Source organism: Poecile atricapillus, chromosome 2 (genome assembly GCF_030490865.1).
Source record: "Poecile atricapillus isolate bPoeAtr1 chromosome 2, bPoeAtr1.hap1, whole genome shotgun sequence".
In the NCBI taxonomy this organism is placed as follows: domain Eukaryota; kingdom Metazoa; phylum Chordata; class Aves; order Passeriformes; family Paridae; genus Poecile; species Poecile atricapillus.
Window position 1 is genome coordinate 67394195 of NC_081250.1, and position 25737 is coordinate 67419931.

The 25737-nt window shown below is 40.0% G+C and overlaps 1 protein-coding gene and 1 long non-coding RNA gene across 2 annotated transcripts in view; one reads left to right on the forward strand and one right to left on the reverse strand.

Annotated features, from left to right (window-relative positions):
- Positions 1-4895: 4895 nt before the first annotated feature.
- On the forward strand, positions 4896-25279 carry LOC131576429 (uncharacterized). The gene is made up of 4 exons (XR_009276978.1): positions 4896-5008; positions 15568-15664; positions 16210-16298; positions 25073-25279. It is a non-coding gene; the product is annotated as an uncharacterized LOC131576429 (long non-coding RNA).
- Positions 18979-25737, reverse strand: part of CDYL (chromodomain Y like) — a 114360-nt gene continuing 107601 nt past the window's right edge. Inside the window, exons 6-7 of the mRNA XM_058833149.1 lie at positions 22040-22183; positions 18979-20959 (exon numbers count right to left, since the gene is read on the reverse strand). Of these exons, the coding sequence (XP_058689132.1) occupies positions 20801-20959; positions 22040-22183 (303 nt within the window). The 3' untranslated portion in view covers positions 18979-20800. The remainder of the gene's footprint in view (positions 20960-22039; positions 22184-25737) is intronic.

Genomic DNA, 25737 nt, shown 5'->3' on the forward strand with positions numbered 1-25737 from the left:
GGAAAAGTTAAGTTTTTGAGAGTTTTTCTCAGGAATTGATTGTAGGTAGTCCTCTTTTCCAGGAGCAAATTTGGAATTTGAAAGTTAGCTTTACAGATTGCTAGCTAAAATATTTGACAGGAAAGCCGACTTTGGGATTGTTTTATTTATTTACATTAAAGATCTGCAAAACCTGTTTAAGATACTTCAGCTTACATGCTAGCAAAAAAATCAAAGGGGGAGATGTGTTCTCCCTGATTTGGTAGGGGCTAGGAGAATAAAGGTGAGGAGAAGGTGTGTGGCACTGGGAGGAGCACCCATGAAGAGTGGAAAAAATGGCTTACTGACCTGCACCCCTGATTTTGCAGATCACAGTTGGTTTTGTTGCCATAAAAACAGAAGTATGTTTCTGACAGTGATGTAAAAGTCTGCTGTTTCCTTTCTTAATTGACCTACACACACACAGTCTCTACTTTCAAAAGGAGGGTGTGGTTCTTGCTTACAGGGCAACTCATGGAGCTGAGTCCCACTGTGATGTTACTGCAGACACATTTCTGGGAAGAATGCCGTGGACATGCCCTCACACAATGCACTTGATGTGAAACAGGTTTCATTAACAAAAAGTAGTAATGCTGAGAGCAAAGGCAGCTATAAAGAGCCCACGCTACTCCTGTTGAAATCCATGGAAAGGTGGATGGTGGTTTGGGGAAGGCGGAATTTGGGGTTTGTTTTAAGGAGCGGGTATGCATCATTAAAGTACCAACACAGTGCTAAAATTGAAGTTTGAAAGTGTCTGTTGAGGAATTATGGACTTTCATAAACTAGTAACAAGAAGCATCTTCCTTTTTCCTCTTGACCAGAAGGTCGAGTTTTGACTTGAGCCTTCCTGGAGGCTACACCTGTAGCAAAAATGCTAATACAAAGTTAAAATTCCTAAATTTTTATGAAAAATTGAAGTTTGTAGCTTCAGAGCTACTAACTGTAGGCCCTGTGAATGTGATAATCTTTCCACCAGGTTCTAGTAAAACCGTTTCCTCAATAGTGTATGTAGGCATAAACACAAGTGTAATAGATACTGCTTGAGGGAAAAAAAAATCCAAAACCAAAACCCAACAAAACCCACTTGTATGGGTGGGTTTGCTTCCCATAGTGGTTCCAGAAGCAGCTGTGGGACTTGACTCTGGAGTGGCAGCAGTGGGACCAGGTGAAGTGATTTTTCTAATGAGTATTTGGTTGCAAGAGTAGGTTGGGCTCCTTGGTGGGAGAAGGAGCTGCTGAAGTGCTGGTGGGTTCTCAGTGGGACCATTCTGGAGGGCAAGCTGAGAAAAAGGATTTCAGCTCCTAGTTCTCCTCAGCATGTGAGTATTAAGATTAATTTTCCTTTTTTTTTTTCTTGTGGATGTCTAGGGAAATCTCAGCAGATTGGTCAGGAGTTACCTTCACCTCCTGCGTAGGTAGGCAATGGACTGCAAGCATTTGTCAAAGCTCACTGTTGTAGTAACTGTGCTGCATCCTACAGTCCATGGTTGTCTGCTGGTGGTGGCTTCAAATGGCTTTTGCAGCTAAGGAAGGGATGAAATACTGTCTGTGAATCCTGTAATTTGAGATTCTGGGTTGGTTTCTAGCTTTCTTCTATTTTCCTTAAACTGGCATAAAGTAAAATTGAAAGACCTCATGCTGTTAATAGACACTGCAGTTGGTCTAAGGCTCTGTGAGGTGATACTGTGCTAACCACATCCATGCTTCCTAGCATGGACTCACCTCTAAGGAGAGAGGCCTTCCTGTGCTTGCTGGATTTTGTAGTTGGAGAGAAGAAAAACTAGGGTGGAATTCACTCCTATCTTACCTCCTGCAAAAAAAATGAACCCGAGGGAATATTTTTTTTTTCCTGGGAGGAGGTACAGCAGCCTGTTCTTTACCATCTGTACATCAGACAGATTACTGTGTCTCCCCAGGAGACTCCCAAGCATGGAGGAGACCCTTGCTGAGAAGAGGAATAGGAGGGCATTGCTCACATGTTTGGGGATCCCATTAGGAGGGAAGATCTGAGGCTGAGCCAGGTGGGCAGTAGTTCAAGGAGGAATTGGGCAGGGCACGTGAGACGGAGATAAAAGCTTTTGCCTGAGAATGAAAGATGGTTGCTGGTGATGTTCTTGCCGTGTGTGCCTGCCTGTGAGGGAGGACAGGAAAATGCAAAAGGTTCCTGAGAGCTGCAAAAGTAATGGGGAGCAGCTGTGCGCCAGCTGCTTTTGAGATCAAAGGCGACTAAGTGCTTACTAAAAAATTTTGCCTCAGGGGAGTGTTTTATCTAGCATGAGGAAGGAGAGCCAAGTATCTGAATGCAGAGACAAGCCTGAGGCAAGCTGGTTGTGTGAGAAGTAGAGGTTTTGTTGTCCTGGAATGTGGACAATGATAAGCCACTCCTTGAGAGCTAGGGAACTGCTCTGCTTTAACCTCAGCTTTTCTACTGAGCTGTGCAGTCCTGCCTTCCTGGTGCTGGATGGAGAGGGAATTTTGTTGAGAAGTTAACGGGGAGGTAGCAGAACTCTCTGGAAATGGGCCACAAAGACCACATGCTTTTCCAGGCACACTGTGTTTGACTAAGTGTTTATGCGTGTTCCTAGATTGGTGGGTGCGGAACAAATAGAGGACAAACTTTCTTGTTGACAAAGGAATATTAAAGCTGAGGTAGCTGGATAGCATGTGTTACACAAAATCACACTGAACAGAACATATCTGCCTTTTTGGTTTGCAAATACTGCCTGAATCAGAAACCTGTCTGGAGAAATAGAGGTATGTACCCCATAAAGGTGTGCATCCCTTTGGGAAGAGTGGGAGACTAATAATGGTAATAGTACCACCATTGATGGTTGTGTTTGGGAAGGAATATTAGCATGAGGGGACTCTGAGAAAAGTAGAGATAAAGATGTGAAAGGGAAATTTCTTTCTCAGATTCCAGAGCTGCTGTGCTCGAAGAGGGAAAACAGCAAGGCTTGGCACAGGTAGAGTTTGGGGAATGCAGGAGAGATAAGAACCTGTGCTCATCTAAGGCAGCTTGAAAGGGAGGTGACAGAGCTTAATGAAAGAGAAACACCAGCTCTCTTCTGGTTGCATCATGCTGTCATTTACTGGGAAATACCCATTTTGGAGAGGCTAGTCAATATGTAAATTTGGATGACTGGAAAAAAAAGCCAAGTTCGGATCTCTTCAGCCTGGGGTTTGCATAGCAATGATGCAAAGTAAGTAAGTAAGGTTTCACAAAGATTTACCATAATGTTCTTGTTGGAAGTAATTTGTGTGCTTTAATTATTCCTTGCTACAGGCTGCCTCTCTTTGGTTTACAGAGAAGTTACAGAAATGCCAAAAATTTGCAACCATCTTGAGATAGGTCAGGGCTCTGATAGGACAAGACTCCGTTGATGTTGCTGTTAATTGCAATTAGCAGCTGGGCTGCTCACCCAGTGCTGCAGAGCCATGGTGGAGTTTTGCTCATGCAGGGAGTGCCCCTGCTACAGCTACTACAAAAAGAAATGGTAAGGCAGACAAAAGGCATAAAGGAAAAGGAGAACTTAGAGGGATGTTTCTCTTCCCCTTCTCATGGGAGGTGGATAGCAAATCAGCAGCTGATCTGGGATTAGAATGAAGGCTCTTTGTAGCTAGTCCAGTACTCTAGCTACTAGATTATAGTTCCTCTGATGCTGTCAATTAAAGATTAATGCATGCAATTGACTCTATTTTAATGTGGCAGCTATACTGGAACATGCTTGAACTGCTTCTCTTTATCATTTTTATTCACAGAGTGGAGCTTAAAGACCAAAACTGAAGACTAATTCAATTAGCTGGCTATTAAATAACCACCACCTTCTGAATAGTAACAAGAACTTCAGAAATATCTAGTATAAACTATGGCAACTTCTTATAAAGCAGTGGCCTCTGTTTCACCCTTGGAAGTAGCTTCCAGCACTACTGAACAGTACTTATTTTAATGCAGCTGTATACAGGAGCAAAAAGGGGGAGCTGAAATGACCTTGAGCGGTTTTCAGCTTTCCAGAAAGCAAAGAGCAGGGAGCCTTGGCTAAGGCAAGTTTCTTTTAGGAGGCTTTCTTAGAACAATTTAGTTATTAGAATATGGATGCGTTTGACTTGAGTAGCTGAAGGATATCCTAAGCAGTGGAATAGGCTCTTCTGCACCCTACCCACCCCACTGTAAAATATAGATATATATTTTTAATAATATTATTATTAATATTAAGGCAGATGTCCAGGTTCTATAGATACCAAAAGCCTTTCTGCATCATCTATCAGTAAGGCTACAGAGAATGCAAAGGCACTAAGTTTTATTGTGTAGTTACTGTTGAATAACAGCACATTTATTGATTTATGATGAAGACAAGTATTTCTAATTTTGTCACTGTTGAAGTTTTGAGCCCTATTCAGTGCTGCCAGAAGGAGTATGCATTTTTTAAAAGGCTTTATCTTGAGACTCCACAGGAAGCTAGTGCTACTACAAAGCAATTTCCAAAACTTTTTGTAGTTTGGCATGGAATAAAATCCTTAACAAGCTGGGCACTACTCTGTCATTTGGACAATGCCAATTCCTATTTATGAAGAGAGTTTTCTTCTTTGTTATTGGTGGGAATGAAGAATTTAAGTGGTCAGCTTTTGCAGAGCAGACACAAAACCCAGCAGTGATACATTGGTCCTTGTGACTTGTTTTTTGATCAGATACTAAATCCATCTTTAGCTCTCCTGGTGTCAGAAAAAGGTGTTGTAGCCCCATGAAATTATTTAAATGTGCTCACGTATTTTTGAGCTTTGTGATTGTTTGGTATAATTTGTATCCCATAATTGACTTAAATGCCGTATCATGTACTTGTGACTGATTTGACAGGAAGGTGGTGGTGTATTCCTGGTGTCACTGACGTCTGTGCTGCTGTTCAGGATGGCATGACTTGCATCTCTCATGTTAAATACTTGAGAATCACAGTCTGGGACTCGTGGAACCTCTCTGCCTGCCCTGATCTTAAAGGTCAGTAGGAATAGCTGGCATTTAGCAATTCAGTGTATGGATTTGCAGGTTCCATGAATTAAATATTTAAAATTATATAAGCACCCTCAGATTATATCTGTATAAAGCAGCAGTCCCTACAGAGTTTTGAAGACTTTAAAAAAGCACACCATTGTGGTGTTTATTTATGACATTTAATTCCCCAATGGCATTGACAGCCTTCAGGCTGGATACTCGGCCCCACAAAGTGCATTTCCTCTTCTTCTCAGAACAGAGAGGTGCAGAAAAGCGAGCGTGCTGGGTAGTGAGCTGCCTACACTAGCAGGGAAACAGTGTGAAGAATTACAGTGTTCTTTTGGATTCTAGTGCAGCCTGCACTGGTGGAAATGGAAAATTGATAGAGGTTTTTTGGTTGTGTTTTTTTTGGGGGGGTGGGACAGGACTTGAGGACAGACAGTTTGCGTTAGAAAGAGAAGGGTGCCTGAAGTGCAGTGGTAGAGACTTCTGGGTTTTACTTGTAGCCCTGGTAACAAATTGCTGGCTGACCTTCTACAAATAGCTCGGCAGTTCTATGCTGCTCTGACACTTTCCCATTCAGTGCAACAGCCTCAGAGATGCTCCTTGCTTTGCAAAGCACTCTGAGAGAGCCATAGGGTTACTGTTTTGTGTTCACAGAATTTAACTCAGAAGCTGGAATTGGTGCTTGCCACATCCATTTTCCTCTGAAGACTGCTAATCAGAGCTGGGTGATTTTGGCCAGGGCTTCAGGACAAAACCAGTTCTATTTTTCCTCTACCTGCCTTGGAGTGTGCTGTAAGTGAAGGAAGTGGGATGGGGTTTACTCCGCTTAAGGCAAGGCTGTAATGTGCTGGAAAAACATGGCTCCATTTAGTCAGCAGCATTGCAGAGAATGGAGGGATGAAGAGTAACTAAGGGTAACATGGAGCATTTGGGATATTTATAAAAATGTGAAATGCCTTTTCTTATTAAAGGAATGGTTGTGCATCAAAAGCAAAGTGGGAACATGCTTTGTGAATCAGGAGGAAGAGCAGACCTTAGCAGTTGCTAATCTATTTATGTTCCAGTCATGCTCAGGGTCTGGCTTTGAGGTCTGCAGCTCTTGTAATTGCCTGGAATATGTCACTCTGCAGCAAGATTCATTGTTCTGCTCTCCCTGAGAGGAAAGCCGGGATTTTTAGCTGTAGGACTTTGCTTTCAGTCGAGCAGAGAGAGACATTCCCGTGCATTGTTTTGCTGAAACACTATTAATTATGGCTCCCATTATAAGCATGTCAGTTCTATGTGATCCAGGCAAAAATTGATGCATTTGGTGGGAAGCAGCCAGACCTTTATTTTGGGGATTATACATGAGGTTTAGGAGCCAAGTTTTGATCCCTGTTGATAGAAGTCCCTTAAACTTTCCAGAATCAGTAGGATACTTTTTTGGTTCCCTGATTTCTCAAAGGGTCAGAGACTTATTTTTTTTTCTTTCCTTTTTCTGTACTTTTTGCTGCCAGGCTTTCTTTGCTATTCCCCAAGCAACGCTCAAAACATTTAGACATTAAGCTTCTCATTAAATTAGAGTGAAATCAGAGCTCCGTGTCTTGCAAAAAAAGATTTAGAGGGGCAAGATTCAGCAGGGATTGAACACGTTTTCAGGAAGCGATATAAGATGTGGCTTCAAAAGGGCTTCCAGCCCAACCTCACCCCTGTTACTTTGCATGGGAACCTCTCTCCTCTCTGCCTTCCCTTGAAGAGAAGTGAGTGCTTTTTTAAATAATGAAGAATTCCTGTAGCTTTCTTTCAAGTCCCCAAGGTATTGTTGACCGTGGGAACCTCTCGTATAGCTCCTATGGAAGTGGGAGCTTGGAGCATAGCCATGACACTTCCAAGTAGGAAAGCACACAAGCTCTAGGCAAAACTCTTCACTGGTGTTGGTAGACTGTGTGGAAAAGCCAATTTTTATTCTATAGATTTGTTTCTTTTGTGAATGGCAATCTATGCTGACTTTTCCTCTCTGGGGGCTCAGAGTGGAGTTGCTGCTCAGTTTCAACTGAACGTGAGATTTTTTTAGTTCCAGATGCTGCTCCCTCTGCTTCTTTAATGCATGGCTGGGTCAAATGGATTATATGCTGAAGGATCTCTAGAGTGGTGAGCTGTGAAGAAAATGTCTTTAACATGACTGTCAGAAGGTAGGCGTCCCCATGCAGGGCTACTTTGGTGCTTTGTAATCGGGAACAGCTCTTGTCTTACTCCAGCATGCACTTGTGAGTTGGTTCAGGAAGTTCAAGTCTTCCTGGATTCACTGACATCCATTTCTAAAAGTTGAAAACTGCAGTGCTAACATAAGATAGATATTTGGTTGCAGCTTTTTCAATAACACAGAAATGGCCTAATGAACCAGACTTTGTCCAAAATGTCACAGATGCTTGTCCCTGTAACTTGTGAGGACATGGCAGAAGCACCTCAGGTTCTTAAGATGTGCAGCTCATACAGATAACTACTCTAAATGAGTTTTGGATGGCCCCCTTTTAACCTCTGAATTCAAAGAAGTCCAAAAGGATAATGAAGAAAATTAATTTAGAAATTGGTCTTGGACAGAGACCAAACATGAAAAATTTTGCCTGGAATATTTTTGATGATAATCTAGAAAGATATGCAGTATTTTCCAGACATAAGATGAAGCTCTGATGTGTTTCTCTCCAAACTCATCTCCAAACAATCTGGCAGTCTCATGGTTACAAGAGAACAGAATGTTTAGACAGTTGATTGCAGTGTGCATAAAGAACTCTCAGGTTCTTCCACAGTGTCCTGAATTTGGTTTCTTCTTGTTTTTTTTCTTCCTAATGAACAAACAGGTCACAATGCCAATACCTCTGAGCATGTGTAAGTTTATTCCATTCACAATCAAATGAGATGAGATACTGCTTTGCTCTAAGACAACATCTACAAACACAAGAATCTGTGCAAAAAAATCAAGAACCTGAAGGGTGTTGTACAAGCTGTTTTGGTTTCTTGACCTCATACAACTATGGCAAGAAAAAAAAGCCTCTTGGTAATTGCCCATGAAAGGCATTTAAATGCTTTTGTTAATCCACCTGCAAGCATGAAGGCTTATTTATAAGTACTGCTGTATTTGGGTAGAATCATCTGGTGACAGCAGCCTCTAGGGTTGAGTACTCTCATCAGCTCTGAGTTCTTCTGTGTGACCCCAAGCTGGGGTATATTTTTCTGGAATCAGATTTATCAAAGGATCCTGTTTCCATTTAGAAGTAGCAGCTTCTTGTGGACTTCAGTTTCTCTTGGCTTCACTCATCTTCAGTTTGCTTTTTTATTTTTTTTTTTTTAATTTTTTTGGTCTTTTGACCTCCACAGATGTTTCTCTGTGTCTGTAATTTGAAAATTATTGTAGTCAGTTTTATTGCAGGGGGTATTAACTTCATTCCTGCTATCTAAACCCTTCCTGCATGAACTTTCTGGATGTTCTCAGTGAAAGATTCGCTGTGGGTCACTACACTCATATAGAGCAAAGTGGTGCAATGTCTGAGCACTTTACCCAATTTCTAATCAGTTCTCATACTCAACATGAAATGCCATGGCCTGCTAGCAGCATCATGTCAAGTGCAGTACTAATGTATAAAAACAATCTTTGCTTTCTGGTGCTTCCTTTAAAAAAAGAAATAATTCATGGAGAACAATAGCAAAGCTGCACGAAAGATTTTGCTCTTACTACAAAAGAGTGTCAGAAGAGGGAAATGCATTGCAGAGTGTTTCACCCAATCCAATGTTTTTAAACTTGATTGGCCTTTTTGAAGAAGGATCAGAAATGTCCTTGCCCCACGGTGCTGCAGTTGGACAAGCAGCCTGTTTAGTTGTGTCCCTGTAGCAGTTCTGAGGTTGTTGCTGCCAGCAGGATAATGTCCTCTTTACCAGGTAAAGGGAATAACTGGGGAATTACCAAGGGGATCCAGCACTCCTTGTTTTCCTTCTCTTTCAATAGCATCTGGCTTGCCTTGGTGATGGAAAAGGTTAGCACATGGGAAAACCATGAAACATACTGTCAAGAGCAGTAACAGTGTGAGACAGTGAAAACCAGTTTCAAGATACTGTCAAGAGCCTGGGGAAGTTTTCTGGGAAGGGAATTGAAGCTGACCCAAGAGAAGTCTGGACTATTAAGTTAATTATCCTGTCATGAGGTTTTTGAAAGCAAAGATGGAGCTCCATTAGCATGTTGGCTTCATGGCAAGTGAGAGCTGGCTGGAGCCTGTTCATCTGAATGTATTTTTGGGATGAATTAGAGTCTAAAAGCCTGTGGGTTTTGTTGAAAAATTACATTTTGAAAGAAGCAAGTTGGCTGCTAGGATTCAGAATCACAACAGAGCCAAAATAAGCTTCATATTTCTTAACCCCCATGTCACTGTGAGGTCCAGATTATCCCAGGTGATAGGCAAATGCACAAGGATGGAGCACTGTGAGCTGCCAGGTTTTCATGAGAAGGGGTCAAAGGAAAATAAACCACTGTTATCCATTATATAAATATATGGCAGGTATGAAAAAGTCTGAGCTATTCAAACCTGATAATGTTTGTGAGGAGAGGCAATAATAATAGGAAAAAGAGGTAGGGATATGAGTTAACTGAAAACTCAGACTGTGACTTCAGCATTTGGCACAAGTCAGCAGAATAAATAAAGCACAGAGATGCTGGGGGGCAGGGAAAGAGACGTGTCCAGAGCAGCATAAACAGTGAGTCTTGAGCCAGGGTACTGTGCATTGTGTTAGCAGGCATCAAGTTGGGTTTGTGGGAAAGATGGATAACAGCAAAACAGACTAAAGGATTTGAATAAAGGCAGCCAAAAGATTGTGCTCCAGTCATTTTTGTATCCTGGTGTGAATCAGATGCAGCTCCAGGGGACATCAAGCATGAATACTGACATAATGCTAGGAGAGAAACGGGCTTTCTTTTTATTAGAAAAGATGCAGATTAGATAAAATTGTGATTTATGTCATTCTGAGCATGTGGGGAGCTGGTGTCCAGGGCTGAGAAACCAGTATATTGCAAAGGCTCAAGGAAAAAAGAACTGGATCCTGAGGGACTGCTTATTTTCTTCTGATACAAAATGATCATTAGGAAATATAAACTTATTAAAATTAGGTAGTAAATATAATTTTGGGCAGTTTATAGCTAACAGTGCTCAAGGCCTACTTCATGTCAGTGTGACTGAACACAATAATGAGCCAAAACATCTCTGTTTCTCTAATGTTGTATTGTAGCAGCTCTGGGTAGCTCAAACAAGTGCTAGGCTTCCTCCAGCACCCAGGTTCCTTTTCCAGATACTGCTGGCCTCTTCAGCTGGGAAAGGTTTTACATGTCCTTGACAAAAGCTGCTCTGAGTGTTGGTGAAGTTCTGCTTCCAGGGTGGTTGGACAAAGACAGTGCAGCAAGGAGGGATGAAGGCGATTAAATACGTGGGCAGATACTGTAGTGATCCATAAGATAAGGAAGAATATAGTGCCCTTATGTGGCTTACCAGCCTTACAGGGGTTCCTCTTTCATGTGGCTCCTGCCTCTTCCCTCAGGAAACCTGAGGGATCCCATTTCTTGTAATTCTTTATTCTGTATGATTCGATTAGGGGATGTCTAGTTCCTCCTAAAGAAAGAAAACGACTGTATGGTTTAACCCTTTCTAGGTAGGAAAAGCCTGTGCAGATCAAATAACAGTCTAAAATAATTTCACTGTTCCACTTTCTGGTTAAAAAACCAAAATTAGTTAAAAAAAAAAAATTTTTTTTGTTTACCATAGAGGGCATCAAGGACTGATATCCACCTCTACAGTTCCTGGAATTCCTTGTGAAAATTTCCCAATCATATATAATCTTGCACCAAGAACCTTGAAAATGAAGCTTCAGAAGCTGTGTCAGGATGCCTCAGTCTGCAGTTTTGTGAACATTTCTTATTTTCTCAAGTGTTGAATTCAGAAATTGTACTGCTACAATGGTAGGTCATTGTGGCAGGGGGATGAAACCGAGTTTAAAGTTGTCATGGTGCAAAGGTAATTGCATGACTTGTTAGTGAAACTTTTAAAAAAAGAACGTTGGAGACAAAAATGTAGCTAAAATTCTTAGGATGGGCAGAACTCTGTGAACTTATTGGGCAAGTTATCCATGCAGAATATGTATTTGACTACTGAATATTATTCATTGGGTGAGTGTATTTGCTTATTATGTATCATAAACATATTTTAAATAAGGGATTTTAAAAATTTAAGCAAGATCTTTCTCCTGTTTTTTACTGACAGTTATGTGTCTAAATCTCATGGTTACTGTCAGAAAACTTCACTACTGTTTTAAAGCCTATGTTCATTAATTTGCTCAAATAACAAAAAGTAGATACGAGGGAAAAATCTATAACTGACATTTTTGAGAAGTTGGAGGTCATTTTGCTTTGCTGCAGGGCTGTGCAAATGGTTATATGCTTGTCAGTTAAACTGGTTTGGGGTTTTTTTACCCGTTCTGGGCACCCAGCCAGCCTAACTTACAAAACTGCAATTATCATGATTGTTAGGAATAGTTCCACTTCTTCCCTTGGATTTCTTCTGCCTTGCTTCTTTTATTCTTTGAGGAAGTCTTAAATTTTCCTGTCAGTTCTAAGGAGACCCTGATTTTCCCCTTAGGGGTTCCCACAGAGACACGGAGTCGCAGAGGCCCTCCAGCTCCCTGATAAATGTAATCCTACCAGAGGCAGCAACAAGCCAGAGTTTCACTCCACAGGATCCTACAGAGCCAGGTCTTACTGCTGGGAGACCCACAGTGCTCTGGCTTTTTTTAATTTTATAGTTCAAAACAGAATTCCTAAATACATTTTGAATTTGAAGGCTGAGAGGCTTTGGCATTTGCATCATTCCTCATTTATGACCGCGCTGCTTCTGCGCTGGCAGTTGGTCAGTGAACGCTTCCAAGGTATTTTGATGCTCCTCCACAAAACATGAATCAAAGAAAAAGAGCTGGCAGCAGATGTTGGCCACCAGCAGCCTTTGGGCTGCAAGTGCCACGGTCTGAGGGCACCTGGGGTAGGGCAGCCCTTACTGCAATCTTGCCCCACGTTCTCCAGAAGGAATAAGCCACTTCTTCTTTCAGGCTCCTTTTCACATCTAGTGTGTAGGTGTGGATGGCTTTAGCTATCAGGGAGAGAACGTGGAAGGTTCAGTTTTGTGTTGCTAGTATGAGCCAGGATCAAGCCTGTGAGGTGTTGATAGTGCCTTGATCTGGTGGGGAAAGTGGGAAAGTCTGTAACTTGAGCAGTGCTGCACTCTGCACTTTTATCATCAGTGATTTGCAGGGTCAAGCATGGCAGCAGTCCAGGCACGGGTGCCTTTGCAGCTCCTCAAACAGAGCTCCTGCTGTGCCCGATAGGAACAGCAGATGTAGAGGACACTTAATCTTGGCTGTCATCCCTGTGGAGGAGCCATGCCTCTTTCCTGTGTCACACGTGCATTTGGGCTGGGATGCTCTGATTCTCCTTCGCCCTCCATGCCAGAGGTTTCAGTTTGAGGCGGGGGCCTGGAGGGGAAATCCAGCGCTTATCTCACTCGTACCTTGTGCTGCCGGGCTGCTGTGCCTCAGTGATAACACACCTCCGGCTGCCGGCGCTGCTGCTCTTCTTCATCAGGAGGATCTTAGAGGAGCTTTGGAAAGTCAGAGATGGGGAAATAATGATGATGTGTCTGGTTGTTGTATAGTGCCAGGTACTGTCCATCAGAAACTTCCTGTGTTCAAACCATCTTCCTGGGATACAAAACTCTGCTGAGGATTTCTGAAGTCGCATTTATTTTCAGCCAACCAAACCATGTCAGGAATTTCTGGACAATTTTTATAGGACTCATTTAATTATTTTATATGTATTAGCACTACAGACTGCTGCATTGCTTAGAATCACAGGGCATCCTGAGTTGGAAGGGACCCACAAGGATCACAAAGTCCAACTTTTGGCCCTGTACAGGACATCCCAGGAGTCACACCATGTGCCTGAAAGCATTGTCCAAACACTTTTTGAACTCTGTCAGGCTGGTGCTGTGACCACTTCCCTGGGGCGCCTGTTCCAGTGCCCAATCATCCTCTGGAGGAAAAACCTTTTTCTAATATCCAAACTAAATCTGCCCTGGCACAACTTCAGGTCATTCCCTCAGGTCCTGTCCCAGCTCAGTGGCAAAACTGTAGTTTTAATGCCTGTGTGTCAAGAACTATCTAGAAGGAGATGTGCCACATCTCTTGTTCAGTGACTTTTGTTCCCAAAGCATTAACTAACCATGTGAGCCTTGGGTTGGAAGCAGCCTGCTGTTAGGAAGTGCAGTGAGGGAGCTGTATGGCATTTTAAATGTAGGCTAACCACAGATTTCCAGAAACTCCTCACTTATTTTCAGGTTTTGAGGTACCTCATTAATATCATTCTAGCACACCTACTGCTTTTTCTTTCCCTTATTGAAAACTGTGTTTTCAACCAATTATGTTTAAACTGTTTAATGTCTGTGAAAAATGTTTGCTGATCTAACCTGCTAAACCTGTAGCAGAACGTAAAAGAATTTAATGAATGTGAAAAAGTACATTTGCCTTCCTCTGAACGGCTGGTGTGACTATGGGGATATCCATTGTAGGGGAACCTGAACTCACAGGGGGCTGTATTTTTTTCAAGTATTAAATGCAGTAGCCTATCTTCTTCTGCCAGGACCTTTCAGAATGATCAGGGATCTGAATTATTTATCAAGGGTTTATTCTGAGAGTGGGTTGTGAGAGGTTTCCAAATTCCCTGCTTTACATCACTAGGATTAACAATTTGCAAAGATTCTCTTTTGAAGGCATTGGAACCAATTCTGCTGCCCCACAGACTAGTATCAATTTCTTCAGATGTTTATGATTCCAGGGCAAATTAAGCATGTTCTTATGAGCTGAAAGAGGTTATCCAAAATGTCCAAAAGATCATGGAATTTTTGCCCCTGGCTCCTCCATCAGACTGGCTGCTGTGGTTTATTTTTCTTCAAGAAAATTGATGTCAAGACCTGACCTTTTTCTTTCTCTTCCCTTGGATGCATGGACTTGTTTCATCTCCATCCAGAATGCAATTTTCTGCCAACATGTAATTCCTTCAGAAATATTAACAAATGAAAGTGTGACTTCAATTACTCTTAGGTATGGCATAATGCTGTCTTCAGAAATCCTTCTGTGGGTGTGACAGCCCAGCTCTTGATACAACCAAGTTAAAATTGAAGAGCCTTATTTTGACATGATTGGTCCTGAGAAGCCTACGAAAAGCTTCCAGTGGCCATGGTGGCTTCCCTTTGTTTTTTTATTTTGATCCCCGTGATACAAGGGGTCACTCAGTTTACGAACTCCCAGGTTTGCACTGTTTTAATTTCGTTAACTGCTATTTAGCATCCAAAATAATGCTTCCAGCTTGTACATTCTGGGTTTATCAAGTTTCCAGCTAAAATTCCCACCCATCTTTCTGAGCATAAAGGCAGAAGAGGTGGGTGGGTGGGTGTGTACAGTGGAGAGAAGGAAAGAAATATGGGGCCATTATATTTTTTGACATTTGAATATGGAAAGAAAACTGTATCATTTTATCATTTTTACTTTACATCACATAGTCCAAGCATGATTTCTGTAGAAGTGTTTGTTTTGCTTATTCCTGGCATAGCAGGTGGTTTTAGGTTTGTTTTGGTTTTTTTAGTAATATTGCTTGGTTAAAGATCTCAACCCACCTTGGCAAGCTCAGTGAATCCAAGAACTTTGTATTGGTAAGAAGCAGCATCTTATTTCACAGAAGTTGCTACTGTCAGCAGCTGGTTTACTCAGCACGTGATTTTGGGGGTGGCCTGAGCGAGTGCCTTTTCCTACTGAGATAAATCATATTGTTTGGTCTGGCAGTCAGATTATTTTGCTGGAGAGGGTTATGAGTCTTAGAAAGCAGAATTGAGGAAATACTGGTTTATTAGAACACCATGACTTGACTTCTCACTCTGCAGAGTTGCACTGTTGCTCTATTGAGTGTTTAGTTAGTCATACCCAGATGACATGGTACAGATGAGTTATGTTGGCTCCAAAGGCTCACACTACCCGCTGCTTCTTGGTAGTCCATGTGGTTCTGCTTCAGCATGACTGCTGCATGGCTGCTCAGCTTCATTGATTGAGGCAGAATTTTGAAGAAAATGCAAAATTTCAAGGAGTTGCTGAGGCCAAAGCGATGTTTCGGGTATAAGGCACGATTTGTTTTGGTTAAGTATTGTAATCGTACAGGAAATTAATTTCTTCTTCTTTGAATTAATAACTTTTCTTTATGTTTTTTCAAGGCAGGGTAAAAGATGACCCCAGTTTCACTGAAATGAGCTGAGCTCACTCCTGTGACTTGAGCTGTACTGATGAGTGCTCTGGGCTTTGCTACCATCCAGCAGAAGCTGGGTTCTCAAAGACTAAAAGCCTGTAGTGATCCAGACCCTGATGACCCTACAGTCCAAACCAGTGAGGAAGTTTCTGATGATGACTGCAGAGTCGGAAAATGGATGCAAGTTGGTCTTTGTTTCTTTTTGCAGGAAGGCAGAAGCTGGAAGGAACCTCTGGCAGTCATCTGGTCCCACCCACCCCTCCTCAAGCTGGACCACCATGAGCTACCCAGGACCATCTTCAGAGGTTTGAGTACCTCCAATGCTGGACACTCCACAGCCTCTCTAGGCAACCTGTGCCAGTGCTCAAATCAGCTTGACATTAAGAAAGTGTTGCCTGCTTTTCAGAGGGAGCCTCCTGTGCTTCAGGGTGTGCCCACTGCTCCAGTGCTGTCACTGGGCACCACGGGACAGAGCCTGGCTCCATCCTCTTTGCACTGCCCACTGGGTGTTTAATTGCATTGATGAGATCCTGCCCAAGCCTTCCCTTCTCTGCATTGTCCTTCCAGGAGATATCAGGGTGGCTGAAGTCCCCTATGAGGACCAGGGCCTGAGACTCAAAATCTGGGTTTAGACACAGGTACTGATGATGTCCTCCAGACTCTGTGGAACAGGTATACATCCATCTGGTGTTCTTGTGAACCATAGCTCTTCCAGAACTGAGCACAATGAGGACTTCAGGGAGAATAGCTGCCACTCTTCTGCTTCTTTCTGTAGTTCCATTTACTTCCTACATTCTGGTTTTTTGTTGGTTTCTAATTCCACTTATTTGTTGTAATTTTCCCTGTGCAGGAGGGATGAGGAGGACCAGAATTTCATCACCATCTTCTCATGTTGCATCACACTTCAGTATCTTTGCCCATCAAACTGCTTTTCATCCTGTGAGTACCTCAAGAGCTAATTATATTTGGAGTTTGTTTGTTAGGAAGCTTGGTGCAGAGGGCTGTGAGTGAAGCATTTTCTAGAGAAATCTGAGGGGCAATACAAGGCAGGACCATGGTGATCTTGTACTATACCGGCGCTCTCCTTCTAGATACTTCTTTCCTTGGAAAGGCAAATTCACCACTGTGCCATCTCCAGTAGAACTGAGCTCCAGTGCTCCATGACTGGAGGTTGCCAACTCTGATTCTGCTGCAAGCTCTGTAACAGTCCGTGTTGACAGCTACTGGCAGTTCCTTAGGATGGAAAATCATGTTGCAAACTGTAATTGAGTTGAAGCATTTCTTCCCTCCTATTCTCTCCTCATACTCTCAGAAGCACACTTGTCCATGTCCCAGATGAATGTGAAAGTGCCTTAACTTCCAGCAACAAACCTAGGTAGAGCATTCGCTCCATTTATTGAAGTAAATTTTACCTGTCCATTTGTCCAGAAGTGTTTTATTTGCTGCCTCATTCCCTAAGTGGTTGAAGTCCTACTTTATCCACTGTTTGAGAAAAGTATGAACTCTTATCAGTGTAAAGTTAAGCAATTTATAGCTCAGTATTATGTGTTTTCTCTATTATTTTCAAGTACCCCTGACTTAAGTAAATGAATCCTACCTAAACAGGTAATTTAATTATCCTGAACCTTTCTTCCATAACAATAATGGTGCAGCTTCTGAGTTAACAGGGAAGCTTACCAATCTTCCCAATCCAGTAGAGGATTTGCTCAGAGGAACTGTTTCAAATCCTGGAATTCTGCAAATTAGGGAGTGTGAGTACAGAAAAATTCTACAGGCAGGTTTTGATCTTCAGATTACCCCAAAATGTTGTATGTTAGCTTACACAGAGTTAAGACTTTGCTCTGATTTTTGCTGAAAGTAATGCATCAGCAGAAGGTGTGATTAAGTGCACACAGGTGGCTTTCAAACAGCTCCAAGTACCTTCACCACTTTGGGTCTCTGATACTCTTTGCTCATCTGGAGAAAAGTTGTCTTATTTACTTCCAAAAATAAAGACAGAACTTCCATGGGGAAAGCCTGAGTGGTCAGTGCAGTCCACTGGCCAATGCTCATCAGTTTGCTGTTTCAGGTAGTGTCTGGGCTCTTGCCTATTTCAGAAAGAGAACTCAAATGTCATGGAAGGACTCCTACATTGCATTATCAAGGCTCCTGTGCTACTTTTAAATTTCAGCACCAACACAGTCACTTGCCTCAGATTGTCTCTATGTTCTATAACTAATTAAGCAAATCGTGTAGTAGCGATTACAATCAGGATAACTCATTTAGTCTTGACAGGAGATGCAGGGGTCAGGAATGAGAAGGGTAAAAGTAGCTGAATTTTATATTCCAGTACCATTATTCCTAACTCTAATAGCCATTGACTAGACACTGGCACCCAAACAGGAGATTTGCCTTCATCCCTAAAGGAGGAAAAACCAGGAAACTTTTATATTTAAAAAAAACCCCCTAAAACAGCCCTATGGAAGTTCTCTTTGCAGTCATTTAGAAAGACTCTTTCTAAGCTCTTGCATTACATGTGGGTTTGACAATTTGCTCCAGATTCACACTAGAATTAACACAGAAGAGTCATTTTGAGGTACCACTACTTCTGGGAGGCTGTGACCCTGAACCTGGAGTCTTTTCTGTGAAGAAAAGCCTTGAAAACACTCATTCAAAAATGTCTTTAGTCAGTTTTTATGATCTCTCAGGTTTTCTTATTAGAGGTCTATAACCTTCCTGTCTTTATTATGGCTTTGCAGAGACTGAACTAGACTTGACTGCAACCTTCACACACAGCAAAAGATATTTACTAATCCATACTGAGAAGAAGGGGACAGTATTTTCCTGAAGAAACAGTATTCCTGTAGTCCAATGTACAGGCAAAAGATGTGTACACTATTTATGCATGAGAACATAATTGGTTAATAGTGGCAAGTTAGTGCATAGGAAGGGGCCTGAATGACTTTTTCCAGTCAGGCAGGAATTTAAACAGTCAATAAATTATTCACATTTTGTCATGCAAACTGTGGGCAGCATAACAGCCTGATAGCAACACAAAAAAATGAATGAAGTAGAATTATTTTTTCAGTTGAATTGCCTGTATCTTCAACTGACTTAATTTTAAATGTCTTCACTGTAACAGTTCTTCCATGCTTAAAGAAAGCGTAACTAATTCCCCAGCTGTTACATATTATTTATATATATATATATATATATACACACACACACATACATATATATGTATGTATGTATGTACACTATGGCCTCAGAGGTGCCAGAAAAGTGATCTTTATACAGACAGGAATTGAACTCTAAGAGGTTGAACATTACACAACTCATAGGTGAAGGCATCTCTTCTTTTCACTAAAATCAAATTCAACCAAGGAATTAATTCTAACTTAACCCCCACTATTATAAGGAAAACAGTCTTTTTTAAGAGATTGTAAAAAAAACATTTACTGAACATTAGTTTGAACTCTAACAAAATAATTAAAAGCAGAATGACTCCCTATGTCTTCTTTCCCCATTTACTTCCTGGAAGAGAAAGCTTCTATAAAATTTACATCAATAAAATAATATTCAAATTTTAATTTGAAGAAAAGATAACTTTAAACAAAATAATACAAATATTAAAGCCTCTAAGTAACAAGATTTGTTTCAGGAACTTTAAAATTAGAAAGGAAGTGTCTTTGAAAAAGACAACTCTGTGAGAGAGCCACATTTAGAATGTGTTAAGAAATATTAGTTTTATTTAACCAGTTTTCACAGCTGAATATTTATTCTATAAAAACTTTACAGATTGTACAGTTTATATATAGTTCAAACTACTAGAACAAAGAAGTAGGTCCCACAGATGCAAAAATACTGTACCAATCCAAGGTAAAGGCAGATTTACACACTGTACAGCTCTCCACTGGGAAGGGGAGGTGGGTCAGTTCCAAGTAAAAAGTTCAAAACTGTACAAAAATAAGGTTTGATTTCTTTTTCATTCTTCAGAATACATTCAATAAGATTGCAAGCACAGATACCCAAGTAATAATAGATATCTGCAGTCAGGAATCAATAACCACTCCTGAAAGGAATGCAAAATAGGTCTATTTACACAGGGCACTCTTTTACACCATACTGCATATAGTGTATATTTCAAATAATAAAAAAGCATAGACAAAGAACATTAAACATCTAATATAAGGTAGTTTTTTTTAAAAGTTTTTTTTTTTTTTTACTTAATAGTGTGCCAAAAGAAATTTAACTTATTAAATAATATATTCTAAGTGAACCTAAAATTTATGAACATAAAATGCATTTTTGGTGTAATACATCAATTAAACCATCAAATATGAGAAAAAAGAACCAAAAACAAAACCCAAACTGTATATAAAGTAGTATTTTCACCCAGCAACAGAAGCACTTACGTAGTTATTAAAAAAAAAAAAAACAATAAAATAAACAAACAAACAAAAAACCCCAAACAAACAAACAAAAAAAAAAAACAACTCAGAGAGGCTTTTTAAAAACCCACTAAAACTAACTTATAACTTAGGATATTCATACATAAGATATTCAGTGATTCACTAATACTGCAAAACAAGCTTTATTGTGTTGTTTTTTTCTCCTTCCCCCTTCCATTTCCCTCTGGCTCTCCCTCATTCCCTTTCCCTAAGAGACAGTGGTTTCTTCATGCTGTCTAGGTAAGAATCAGACATACTCCTGCCCCTTCCTCCCACCCCTCTATACCTCCCGCCCCAAAAATACCAGAGTGTTTCCTTAGCATTAATCCTGAGCACACTCTTTTTGGGGATATATGTGATTTAGGCATAATAGGGCTTAGTTACCCCAACATTTCAGAATGTTCCATTACTTGAGGTATTTCAACCTTCTTCTGAGACAATGCCTTTTCTCTAAGCTGACTCATTGGGCAGAGAAAGCAAGGGCTGGCTAATACCCGTTTCAATTCTGTATTCTCATGAAAAAGAAAAGCATTATTCCAGACTTCCCTGCCACACAGAAAATAATGCAACACCATTCACTTTTTAATTAATTCTCTATTTGATACAGTACTAGCCAAAGATAACAAAAACTAGAGCTTTTAAAGAGATGTTTGGTAGTGCACTCTATCATTTTTTACCTTGTGTGTGTGTGTGTGTCTACATACACACTCTCACACATATTACATTTTTTTATATATATATATATATATATAAAAGACATATATAGATATATACACATACACTTGGTGTGTGTACATATCTGCATGTAACAATCAGGGAGAAAGGAGTTTTGTTCAAATTTAAGAGATACAGTACTTTAATACCCCTTGACAATAAAAGGGGAGGGGGGTGTGTGTCCACTCCTGTTCCCAAGCTGAGCAAGGGGTTAGTTTATATAAGGTTTTTTTAAATGGGCATATTTTGCTTGCCCTGCTGTCCAAGAAGTACAATTCCAGTGTCATGGGCATCTCTTCAGAACTCATCAATTCTGTTCTGCAGATATTTTAACATTGAGTCCATCCCTTGTGCTGAGCCCCAGATTTTCTTCAGAACTTCACACTCCTTTTCATTTGCTTGTTCCAAGTCCACTTTCATGATATTACGTACTAAAGCTTTGGATTCTTCAAGTACCTAGGCCAAAATTAAAAAAGGAGGAGTTGGGTTAGTACTGCCTGAGAACTGAGTGCCCCATGTGCTTCTATAGGCATGTAACAAGTTTCTATGGACAAATTCTGGAGCTGATTATCAACTTAAGCTTATCAATTCATGGACATAAATATGACTGTAAGAAATGCTTCTCATACTTCTCTTCCTTATGGCATCCCACAAAATTTTCTTTACCTTATACCAGCACAATTTAAAAGTGAACAAAAGTGTGAAAATAACGAAAACCATAAAATAACTATGAATATATATATATATGGCTTTGTAACTACAGGCAAGTGCAAGTTTATAGTAGTGAAGGCTAATCATAACACTATTATCCCTGACTGCTTTAATAACTGGGCAGACCTTGATTTCTTGAGCACTTAAAATACACTGGAAAAAAAAATCTCATTTGTTTTTTTCTGTTTAGAAAATGAATAATTTGCTTTTAAAATCCAAAATTTCTAATGCACAGAACAGTTAATTTGTACAGTACCTTTCCTTGTAAGAAAGTTAAAATTACCACTATTTGATGCTATCTTGTGCAACTGCCAGGAGTGCACACAACCACTACATGCTACCAATTAAACGAAGTCCAGCATAATGTCAAAGACTGTATTTATTGCCTTGTGTCGTGGTTTAGCATAGGTTGGTTTATAGTTAAAGAGCAAATTTAATTTAAATCACAACTCAAGCTAACTCAAGATTTCTGTTTCTGTGCAGATGTTAGGCAACTGTTTATACTGTGGGTTACAGTAAGTTGGAATTCAACAACTATATTAATACCAAATTATGTTATAAAAATGCAATGCTGGTTTATGTTCCTTATCAAATGCCACAGTACACGGTAGTTAAGAAGAATCCGACAGAAATTTTAAAAAGTATCCTAAAAAACCCAAACCAGAAAGATACATAAAAATCTGTCAAAAAACACTGTTGTACTATAATGCAGTTTTGTTTTGTGAAGACTTTTTTTTTTCATGACAAAAAGACGCAGTCCAATACTACGTAGATTAATTCCTATTCACCTAATCATAAAAATACAAGAAGATAAAGGAAACTTACAACTGAATTACATGTGACAAGTTCTTTAATTCGAACCATTACTTCCTGTGTGAATGTTCCCGGCCAGAACACTTGGGAGACGAGTCCTTTGGCACAAGCTTCCTGCGCCGTCAACTTCCTTCCACTGAACAACATTTCATTGGCCTGAAGGGATAAAAAGTTACTTCTGGTATGAAATGTAATGAGACAAAACTCATCAAAGGAAAAATGTTAAAAACAAATAAGAAAAATGCCTCTACTGTTTGAAATAGTTTTATTACAGCTCTTCCAAGTTTTAATTAAAAAAAGAAAAATACTGGCCTACAGTTGGTTGGTCTGTGTTGTTGACCAGTACTAGGTCAGTAGTTATTAAATGTGGGCATCTGTGATTAATGGTTAAATGTGAAAATGTTTTTTGTCATTTCCTGGCTGCCAATGTTTGTTAGCTCTGGCTTTCTTGCAGTATTGCTGACTTGGTTATCTGTGTATGCGGGAATAGGTTATAATGCCTAGAAAATCTGTAAAACAGCAACGAATACATCAGCTTGCCCTTTATAATGATGTATTCCAATTTCTGACCAAATTCATAGAAAATAAGCATTCACATTTTCTTCAAGAGTCCAAAAAAATCCTTTCAGAATCTGATACAGTAGTCTTATTAAAAACCCCCAGTATTTAAGATCTTGCACATGCTTTAAGGTACAGAATCAAGTACTACCTTCTATGCAACAAGATGTTCTCTCTAGTTCTGTAAATGTTTTTGATTTGTAATTATCATGCACTTCACTATTTACCATTTTCCCCATTAAAGCTCTGTCCTACAGCCACTTTAATTCTAGCTTTAGTGAAGTATTTTATACAGTTTGCAGTTGTTTGCAGTGACATTTACATGGAAACAGGCAGTGGAAATTAAAAAGTCAGAGTAATAGTCAACCTCAAAAAAAAAAAAAAATAAAAAAAAAAATCAGTGTTCTTGTTTCACAGTGACTTATTTCCACTGAAAAATATGACAAACCCGGTACTGGATTCTTGAAGTACAGGAAATAAGGCTGTTCTAAAACACAAACCTGACAAGTGTAACATTTCTGAGGGAAAAATACTGAGGTTTCTATTGTTGTCTAATATTGGAAATTTAGGTAATTATTTCAGCAACTTTCAATTAAGGATCTCAATTATTAACTAAATAAATAATTATTTGCTGTGTTACCATGTTCCTGATATTGCCATTTTACACATGAAACAATTTGGAAACTCTGCAGTCTCTTATTTCTTCCTTTGTAAAGAAATACAAAGTCTGGGTTCTACTGGCAGCTTACTTCCTGACTGCCAGGCCATTAGGAACGCAAGAAGAAAACCCAACCAGTTTCCAGGCATATTTTACTTTGATTTTGCCATCAGCACCTCTCTCACAGTTCCCATGGAAAGCTGTGATTCACATATATTAGTTTATAAAAACCCAAATCTCTTGCACTACGATCAAATTCTATATCCTACAGTTCTACCTTCTGTGAACACAGTAGCAAATACATAACGTTCATTAACTATTCCTTCTCATTTTCCAGAATCTATGTGAATAATAATCTGAAATACTAGTTGAAAATCAGAGATATACACATGGTTGTCTAAAAAACAAATCCTTTTTCCCATACAGTTGGGAAAACTTATTCTTCCAAAATAATTTAAAAAACACTTAACATTTCTATAACAGATCAAAATGTGAAGTCAATCAAACCAGTAGTTAGGACAGGCAAACATTTAAGCCAGGTGGCCAGGTCTACATATTCTTCGCATGTATCTTTGCAAGGATAAAAAGGAATGCTAGAAAATCTTTCTTCCCCTAAAACTCAGCAACCGCTGAATTCTCCTGAACATGAAACACCATAAGTGAGAATGGTGCAGTTATCTTATTTCTGCCAGCTGTAACACAGTAGTAGCATAAAATCTCACAAGAAATGAGCATTCCCATTGATGTTCTCACTTGACAGGTTTTGAAGGGAAATTGCTTGCTCTGGCATCTTGACTTTTGATCTATACACAACATTTGCTAAACAAGCTTCAATCACAATCATGCCTTGTACCTGCTGTAAAAATTAACTCACTTGGTGGTTGCTTTCCAAGAAACAGACTACAGCAATAGAAATGAGTACTATAAAAATATTTCACTAAGATTCTCATTAGCAACCTTCATCCTCATCTACTCTGAGTAGAGAACGTCTCCTTCCACAGAGGAACTTCACTTGGACCTCTAGACTCTCTTCCTGTGAGGGCTTTGGAGCTCACTGGGGTCCTTTTGTGTAAGGCCACAGGCACCAGGGGCCACAGAGCACCTCAGCTCTCTTGCACCATGATCAGGAGGCAGCTGGCCTCTTAAGAGCCCCAGATCCTGGCTGTGATGTGGACCCCAGGCACCATGGAACCATGTTTCCCCCATGACTGACAGAAAAGCTAAGAAATCCTGCCAAGTGTGCTGGGGACTGGCAGGGAGACCCAGTGTGTGATGTGTGATCACACAGCTCCTGGGACTTTTTATCTAGGACCAGACAACCAGAACAAGAGCTCCATGGCAGACACATAATAACATCTCCTCATACAGACATCACCTTAATGTCTATTACATATTTTCCTCAAAAGTCTAAAGCCAAGTTTAGGAACACTTCTATAATTCTTGGTAATTCCAAGATGGTATCAGTTTTGAATGCTAAGGTTTGGGCTTCAAATTTCTTGTAATAAACCCACAGTTGAAAATGTTTGTTAAAAAAAAAAAAAAATAACCCATCCGTGACAGACCCACTCACCCACAGAAGGTGACCACACATGGAAGATATTTCCAGCAATCTTGCAATGGAACATTTTTACATAGGTGTAGCTAACATCATGTTGTAAGACTGACTTACAAGAGGTAGGGGTGGCACTACTCCTGCTGAATCGATACATTTGTAGAAAATGTTATGATGCATACGGAGGCCTTAATTCTTTGTTTTGTAAATTTTTTTCCACCTCAATGTTTTGCATTTCACTCGTAACATCTTCCTGCTGACTTTTTCTCTTTTACAGACAAAAAGCATGCTTATTTATCAAAGTCTTCAGTATGGATTCTGAACATATTTAATGAATGTGCTACGTAAAGTTCAGCTTTGTCCCACAGAGACACTGCTATGCTCCAGAGACTCAAGGACAGTACAAAAACAGTGGACTTTTTCTCCTTTTTGGACTGATCATTTTGGAACTGTTACCACTGGAAGCTTTCAATTTAAATCTTTATATTTAAGAATGAGAGCATTCACAAACACACATGAAAGAGTACACTAGGGAAGAGCTTCTTGTGTTTTTTGTACAGCTTCTAAAGAAATGAAAAGTAACAACCACAAGTATTTAGAGGACGAGGATGAATGGAATGGATGGATGAATGGATGGATGGCCAAATAAAAAGGGAAAGGAACAATCAGTAGTTTGAAACATGCTAAGATATTAAAGATACTCTTATAACTATTAATCTATTTCAGTTACCTTTTCTGTTCTCTTCTAGTAACTAAATCCAAATATGACACCAGTAGCTATTAGATCTTTTAAAACTGGTGTTTTATTATACTGAAATGTATATTTTTAAATCAATAAATACCTACAGGGAAAAAATGGCTTTTATAATAAACAGTAATTTTGGAAAACAGGTGTAGTCACAAGCACTTGTTTCATACTGTCCAAACTGGAATGGGACATAG